Below are 8,861 nucleotides of genomic sequence, written 5' to 3'. Positions count from 1 at the left end.
ACGCTACAGCACGTCCGACGTTGTTTGACGTTAAAGCCATCCAGCGTTACGGCTTTTCATATATGTGTGTGTGTGTCTGTAAACAACAATACAAAAATATATAAAATATTAAAAGGTGCATTATCGTGAACTGCAATATCTTAAAAATAAAAAATATCAACTTTTGCAAAAACTTCGCAACAAAATCACGAGATTTTCAAAATATTGCTGTATTTGTTACATGGATACGAACTCCAAACTACAGGTAAAAATAGAAAGTTACTCATCGATGAAACAAACTGCTAAAGCAAATCAGTCTAAAATGTGGAGGGTCCATGTACTGGAAAAGGTGCACCCTCTAATGGGATTATACATGTCATGGACATTGATGGGGTTTCAGCCCCCACCATCCTTCAGCTTATGTACAGAGTGAGACAGAAAATTGGACCACTTAGTGCCCGTTTACATGCTGCGGAAAGCTCAACTTTCCGCGGAAATGCACAACATTTGATGTGTTCCCCTGGGGCCCACTGCGGCAACGCAAACTTGGGATGCCCTTTCCACAAGGAAAGGGAGAGTGTGTCTGAGGCAGGCAAACACGCCCTTAAAGTGCATGTTTCCCTCATCTCTTTCACAGAATTCATTTTCCAGTTAGAAAATAGTTTGCAGATGGTTGTGTATGTGCCCCTGAATGACTTAAATATACCCAATTTATAGTGCACAGAAAGTAAGTACATTAAATGAACCAACTTAATGGAATGACGCCTTAAATGAGATAAGCTGTGCTTTAAGGTCACACACATTACCTTTTCATTAATATTTTTAATAACCTGGAGTGAGCCTTTAAAGAGCGTTTAAATGCGGTTGAGAAAATAGTTAAATCTCTCTCTCAGAGAAAAAAAAAAGCTTAGTTCGCATATTCATAGTTCACGGAATGTGAATAGACTACCATTATGATGCTTTTGGACTCAAACCCACATGCAAAGTACAGGAAATGCCACACCGTTTCTGGGCTCAGCCAGACCAAGTGCACAACAAGTGTTCTGAACCACAGGGTAAGCAGGTAAATCAGATGAACCATTGCATTGCTATTGAACCAATTTTCATGCTTGACAAGCTAATTGTTACCTCGACAGATTCTGCGGACACTTCTCAGCAACACAAAATGCTTCATTATAGAATTTCTAACTTGTGCGAAAATTTCCGGTTCAAAATCCACAGGTTTTTTCACATCGGAAGTTTGCTAAAATACGTCTCAGATGCGAAGATCTTCGATATCTGGCAATATATTGTTGGCATGCAGTTCAGTAGTTGGCTTTGAAAGATTGATCACCAATTGACCACATGCACCACTTATGTCCTGGCCCATTTGTTTGCGAACCGTTGTCCGGGTATTGTAAACTTCTCTGAGCATCTTCTGAAACCTTTTCACATTCTGCTCAGAACTGCTCCTAAAATGACTTAAATTGCCGATTGGATTGAAAGGTATCAAATTAACAACCTGATCAGAACCACACGAAAACAAAATGTTGCGAGCTTAATATTTGAGAAAATATTGATTCATTTCTCAAGACTTGAATGTTCAAATTATCTACAAAAGAATCAAATTCTAAAACTCACCACGTCAAGTGTTTTGAGCAACTTCCCAAGCTCATGGGCATGCTGCTCTTCATCATTGATCCCATTAAGCATGATGTATTCAATGAAGATTTTCTGGTGACTGAAAGCAAGAACGGAAGTACTTTTGGACCATGAACTTTGAGGAAAGAAGCATAGGGAACATAAACCATGTCTGAATCTCACCTCTTCTCTTGATAGAGTTGTAAAGCATCCATAAGCCTTTGTAGAGGAAAGGCACGGGCGGCAGGCATTATCTGGCATCGAATGTCTTGAATTGGGGCATGAAGAGAGACTGCAAGGTTCACATTTGGCAAGTCATCTTGCAGTTTTTTGATAGCATGAATAATGCCCACCTACATGTAAAAAGGCAGGCAGTGTTTCTGAGAAACTAACCTCAGCTTTCATAATTCAAACATGTCATGCTATTAAGGGTCAAATGAAGGGTAATTTTAAACAATCATAGAAATGGGGCTCATTTACTATAGCATAAAATGCAACTGTTGAAGACAAAGTACACAAATGTGATCTACTCATAGTGGCATAAATCATGCCAAAGAGAGACAAATGGTCTCATAAATTAGTCTACATCCAGAATGGACTTCAGGAAGATCATGTGGATGAAAAGCCAGTTTTCAAACTCTTCTACAAGGAAATTATGACCCAAGGCCCAACCACGCTTCTTTTCGTGAAGACATAAAAATGCTATATTTAAACCTTTGGGAATGGATTTGACTACATAAGAAATATGTCAAGTGGACACGGCAAAAGATAAGGGGATATTGTGACTTGTGAAATTTTCCGATAAAACAAACATATAAAGGGACATGCAAAGGGATTCAAAATGGGGTATCCATGAAATATAGGATAAGAATGTGTAATGTTCCTAGGCATTTTTTTCAGAAAAAACTGTAATTTTGCACCTTGTGTTTCAAAATTATCAAGAAAACTAAAATCAACCATCACTGCTCACTCAAAGAAATATAACTGGGAGATTGATCCTACAGAAGGAATGAAATTTTAAGACAGTTGGCATATTCCATTTTACTAGTGAGAACTTTGAGCATCTATGTCGTGATAGCACATCACCTATACAAGTTTATCAAATCATCTCATATTTGAATAAGAAGCATGGTTATCTGTTAAAAGGCAAACATTGATGAGGACAATTCAAATCAACTTTAGCAGATAATAAACCACATAATCCGGACCCCTCCCATTGGTGGTCAACCAGAAAACATGAATATCAAGTGTTCATGTGTAACATAAATAAACCAACAAAACCACATAGCATTAAAAATGATCCGGATTAGGCTGAAAACATGGTGAAAGAAAACAAAGCAATATGTAAAACTTGAAATATTGCTGTGAGCCTATTTGATAAAGGTTTAAGGCTTGATCAGACATGAATGCTTCAATTAAGATAGCTTCGATCATAAGGAGTCAGTAATCACACTCACCACTGAAAATGATTGTCTTCTTTCAGAAAGTGGCATGAAGGCCGTGATACCACCACTCATTGAAAGCTAAATGAGGAGGTGCAAATAGTGCATGAAGTAGTATGTAAGATCCTGTGAATAGGATAAATCATCTTTCACATGGAATATAAAAGGATTTTTTGGGCATATAAGCAAACTTCTTGGTCATGTTTTTAATGCTTCTATAATACATCGAAAGAATCTCTTCATCTTGCAACAGTTTATAGTTTATGGTAGCTACAAGAAATTAGTGAAAACATCAAAAGGCACCCATAACTGATAATTTTCAAACGAAAAACTAGGAGAGTTGAAAGATATATTGGGCATTGGAATTGACTGCACAAGGTGGAGATTCATTTATGGCCACACAATCATGAATTGGCCATCTTGAAAGAACCACTCTGGTAATGAGATTGCAGACTAGCAATCACTTGCAGAGCTAAATGTAGACTTCTGTTTAGCAGATACATGGTCAGCTTCCGATCCAATGCTCTAGGAGTAGCTTATTGTTATATCTTTACTGCAGCTGAATGCTGAGTGTTTCCCCACTAAACAGTAACATTACCAGATGCCATATTGTGAGATATGACCCCTTTGGAGGACGCCGAGAATTGGAGTAAATTATCAATGTTCAAGGTGCTTCCGGTGGTTGAGATCATGCATGTTCTTACTCTAGAGAATAATTAATGCAACTTCAGGGCTCTCTGTTCAGGCATTAGAGTCTTTTTCTGAAAGAACATATCTCACATCCATAACTTGTTTCTGCATAGGCCCTTGTTCCATTTTTTACTTTTCTGAGGAGCAACCTCAGACCTCTTTCCCATTTATATTCACTGGTGAAACTAGAAATTTGTTAGACAATCAAAAGATTACTAAATAAATGTTTTAAAAACTAAGTATGAGTTAGGGAAATGGAAGCAAAAATGCCGTAGAAATCGAATAGGTTGAGAATTTTAACAAGATCTGCATCAACAACTTAGCACAAGAGACAAAATCATGATGAATATTGTCACAAAATATATTGAGGAACCTATTATGATGTATCTCATTTATCAAGATTAAGTAGTAGAACTTATCCCAGTTTGATGTACATACAGTTGATATTGTAACTCTCTTTGGTGATAACCGAAATGGCAATCTAGTCATGGATTGGACAGCTTCAACTACTGCAGCATAGTTGTTCAGAGGTTCCCCCATTCCCTGTATTTCCAAGTTACACTGAAGAACTCTCCAAAATTATACATAATAACATAAAGGTTTAAAAAAAAGATGAGATCTATGGGAGGCAACAGTGGCAACAACATACAGATACAACCAAGATGTGTGTTATTTTATTTTAATATATAAAAATGTATTTTTTTATTAAGATATGATTAAAAATATTAAAAAATCAAAGTAATGTCCATATGTGTTAGCTTGTCATAGCATGTCCAACTTGTGTCATCCATGACACGCACTTCAAATGGCATCTCACTTTGAGATAGGAGAGAACAGTTGAAAGATATTCCAACATCTTTTAAGAAGACTGTACATGCTTGGGACAAGTGATTTCTAAAAGAAAATGAGAACCAAATATGACTTTTTTAAGAAAAAAGAACCAAGCCAATGATATGCAGTTTGTATTAATATCAAGACAGTAAGATATGACTAAATCATGCGGATTAAGAAGATTATACCATAAAAACCACATTTCGGATATTTGAGAAAAAAGATGCATGGACTAGCTGCTCCACAATCTCCCCTGATGACAGATTACTCTGAAACCCCATACTTCCTGTAGCACAAAATTTGCAACCCATTTTGCATCCCACCTGTGAAAAGCAAAGCAACTCAAACACGTCCAGACTTAAAACAAACTGGAATCACAAACAAGGTAATCGAAACTGCAGTACAGAGATCTTTTAAGAAGGCACGCACGTCAGCCAAATATACAACACCTGAGATGATATGCACAGAGTTGACCTTGGACCTCCAGGTCGAGGTTTGCCACCATACTTCCCAAGACGTGTATCATATCTCATGATAACAGCTTCCACACGAGATCCATTCTGATGATAAAAATGTTTTAATCGTAGACAAATAATTGAAGAGATGTAGAATTTAGGCATATAATATCTGGATGCTAGACAAGGTAACAAAAATGTTTGCCAGTGAACTTTATGTTTAATCACATGCCCTCGTAAGCTTTCCTATTAGGATAAAAGCATTCCAAGCTACAGTTGGAGTATCTAAGGGAACCTATGGACTCGGTGCAAATGGAATATATTCCGTGAGTACAAACGGAACTAAGCGTGAAAACTGAATGGAAAGCAGAACACTTTTGTGAGAAGAAACTAAATAGAAAAAGACATATCCACAAAAATGAAAATGACAACAGTCAGAAAAAAATGGGTCAACAATATCCATATTATAATTCACTGGTCCCATATGCTGAATCTCCTAAATTCATTTTTGTGTGTTGTAGTTTTTAGTATTATGTAAACTAAACCAAATTTCGCCACACATGAATTAATGAAAATAAAATCAGCCTGTCTAATTATCATCTTAAGCAGCACGTGGATGCAGCAAATTAACCTGACTCATTGCAAAAGTGACAAATAGGTTTTTTTGATCCTCCATAGTTGTTCCATGAGCCATTTTACCTCACAAATTGTGGAGGTCTATATGCTCTAACATTGTTTCTGGGCCTAGATACGACCATTACTTTATCTCCTTTTTTAGCCATGCCAAGACGAGTTTCTTCTTGGCATATTTCGGCAACGACATCTTCTAAGAAAAGTGAAGATGTCCTATGAAGGAGAGAAGATCTTACTTGTTCAAACTGCAGACATAATCTATACAAAAATTGGTGACAAGGAACACCAACAAAAACCAGTGACACAAAAGACTGCAAGTTTTTTAATATTTTGAGTAATTTAGATAAAGTCAGAACATGTCTATCATGTAAGAAGTTTACAGAATAAAAGAAAAGATGTATATGTTTTCAAAAAAAAATCACCAAGAAAATTTTCACTCAAATACTGGATAGCCTATCAAAGATATTCCAAGACAACAAGAATCATTGACTTGTGACCACTCAACACAAAACTTGAAGGGCTACAATGTACCACAGTCTTATAATTCAAACACGTCTTAGATATCGTTACCAGAAGCTCCCTTAGTGACTTCTCTTCTGTGTAGTTACAATAAGCTTAATTTCAGGGAATCAGATATTAAGGAAAAACCTGGAAGGTCATTCAATCTGGTTCCATTACATCAATCGGTGAAATTGACAAAAATTTAGTGGGAGTACATGCCTGTGTAGAACACAAATTGATGCCAAATATGTTATGATGGACATCACACTATCACCAATGCCCAAAAGTTGCTTCTACATCTTTTGTCAGCAGGACCCATGTACAAATTCGCTACAGGAGTGACACCATTTTCTTATGCTTCTTTGCATCTCAACTACTTGGCTCCTGCTGCTATGTCTTTCCTTTTCCGAAACCAACATTAATCATGAACTAGTGATTTCAATACCAGGTAGGTGTCAATAGACCATCGTACACAGGAGTAAGAGGGGACAATAGTGATGCAGAAAGCAAGAAACAAGAAGCAAGTGTTCAAGAAAATGTTCAGAAAGCACAAAGAAAAACAGCAAGAAGTAACAATGGAAACAAGTAGGATAAGACATAAAAAGATAGTTAAAACCTACATTTCATTAATCAAGTAAATTTAGGCATTCTTATAAAAAATATGGGTCTTGTTTGTAGACTTATAATAAGAACAACAATTTTAAGAAAGTATAATTCTTCTAACACGAACAAGATACTTCCAATATCAAAGAATTTCATTTTCATATCGAGAGAATCAAGCTTTCCACTTTTTCCAGAAGCGAGCTTCACATAAAGCTTCAGAGGCATGAAAAAACCATGTAGTTTTACGCTTCCAAAGTGAGCTTACTCGAAACAGAGCTTCCAAACTTTTAAGAAGCTTCCAATGAGTATGCATCAGACATGGAAATTATCAGTACCCATTTAACAATTACTCAAATTTTCAAGCAATGTGCATATTACATACATATAAATAAAAATCACAAGAAGAAGTACATTATCATTCACGAAATGAACCGACTGAAATTCACGTCCAATTCCTAAAACAACACAGGCAATCAGGCACAACCCAGCGTCCCAAAAAACGAAGAACACATAGACCAAATTTTCACACCTGCAGTCTAACAAGCAACTTGGTGGTAACCTCGTCCTCAGAATCAGCAACTGATTCAACAGCAGACGTCAATGGCCTAAATTTGGAAACAAGTAGCCGATATGCAGCAGAAGGCAATGAGGGAACGTCATCAATCTGACAGTTAGGGTGATCAAGAACATACCTGAAATCGAAAATGGTGATTCAGACTCCGATTCACAACTACCCAAGTGGGTATAAGGAAAAACCAACCATACCAACCATGATAATAAAGACAATATATGAGATTTGTGAACTGAGTGTTCGGAGTATGCAGGTAATGGAGGAGACAAGAGCTCTTGAAACCAGAAAAAAACGATGGCAATCCGATGGTGGCGTTACTTGGGCATTGATAATTTCTTGTTTTAGATAAATGGGTGTGGTGAAAAAGGGCAGAAACGAGATGAAAAAACGTACTTCCATATGACGGGAATGAAGTTGGTGCTGATTCCAGCTTCTTGGAACTCGGCCTTCACCACCCCAACGTCGAAAATTGAGTGCACCACCATGCTTCCTTTCTTCACATAGGGAGAATTTGGTGGGGAAAAAAAACTTGAGGGACTCCCGGCGTTCGTTCCACCAGAGGTGCTCGCGCTGCAATAAAATTATGTTTTTAAAGTCGATAAGCCCACCTTAACGGGTTAATAACGCCAATGTATTATTATTATTATTTTATATGATGAAAAAACCCTCACCAAATACCGGGCGGCTTTATGGCAGGGATGTAAACGGTTCAGATTCGGGTCGGGTCGGATCTAAGCATTACCAAGTCCAACTTAATCGGTTTGGCATAATCTAATTTAGATTCAGATTCGGATTTAGATGGAAAAAAGATAAAACCAAACCCGGATCTGACTAGCTTAAAACCCGATATTTACACTTGAACGGGTCAAGTTTTTAGTCGGATTCGGGTTTTAGTCAGATTCGGGTTTGAATGAAAAACTTAATACCAAACCCGGATATAATTATTAATCGGATCCAAATTTAGCTACCAAACCCCCTTATTGGACTCAGATTCGGGTCGGGTATTGAGTTGCACCCAAACCAATTACATCCCTACTTAATGGGCCCATCCCCTGTTAAGCAAACTCTAGACAAGGACTATATCACTTGTTAGCAAATTATCTGTAGGCTCAATTTGTCATTCTAACCCTTATGCCCATTTGTAGTGATGCAAATGGCTTGAATCTAAGATGGAGGTTTTGCAATTTTTGGCTGTTTCGGGTTTAATCGGATTCCACTACCTATATATGTATTTAGCTGTACTAGATCAGATATGTTTGCATCTCTACCCATTTGGATTGGTCAACCGGATAATGGGCCTAAATGAAAGGATTTCGGTCTGTCTTTTTGAGTAATATAAACTGGGGGATGGACTCTGGTAGCCCGGGGCGGTCAACGGATAGGATCTGGAATGGATATTCGACTAAATTCGAGTCCATTTATAGTTTGGAGTTAGAAAAGAAAACAAGATCCGTTAATAAGTGGATTTGGGTTAGGTTTAGGGCTTTACATTCGAATCCGAATCTAGTTGCTCGTAAAATGCATAGTCAATTAGCT

General features: G+C 37.3%; 1 protein-coding gene across 3 annotated transcripts; it reads right to left on the bottom strand.

Moving 5' to 3' along the window:
• Positions 1-855: 855 nt before the first annotated feature.
• LOC149842238 (Radical SAM superfamily protein) lies at positions 856-7,878 on the bottom strand. Of its 3 annotated transcripts, XM_090001330.1 has the most exons (8): positions 7,719-7,878; positions 7,284-7,446; positions 5,012-5,122; positions 4,751-4,885; positions 4,170-4,274; positions 1,783-1,952; positions 1,600-1,699; positions 856-1,480 (listed from the first exon to the last, which is right to left on the bottom strand). In XM_090001330.1, exons 1-8 carry the CDS (start codon positions 7,808-7,810, stop codon positions 1,235-1,237), a joined length of 1,122 nt encoding a protein of 373 aa, XP_089857456.1. In that variant the 5' UTR covers positions 7,811-7,878; the 3' UTR covers positions 856-1,234. The 3 variants fall into 3 exon arrangements, with proteins under 3 accessions (XP_089857456.1, XP_089857457.1, XP_089857458.1); XM_090001331.1 differs by lacking the exon at positions 4,170-4,274 and having other exon boundaries at positions 857-1,480; XM_090001332.1 differs by lacking the exon at positions 5,012-5,122 and having other exon boundaries at positions 857-1,480.
• Between the last annotated feature and the right edge of the window lie 983 nt (positions 7,879-8,861).

Source organism: Nuphar pumila, chromosome 3, assembly GCF_984573655.1.
Source record: "Nuphar pumila chromosome 3, dmNupPumi1.hap1.1, whole genome shotgun sequence".
Lineage (NCBI taxonomy): Eukaryota > Viridiplantae > Streptophyta > Magnoliopsida > Nymphaeales > Nymphaeaceae > Nuphar > Nuphar pumila.
The sequence above is the reverse complement of the archived record's forward strand: the minus strand, read 5'-3'. Positions and strand labels throughout refer to the sequence as shown.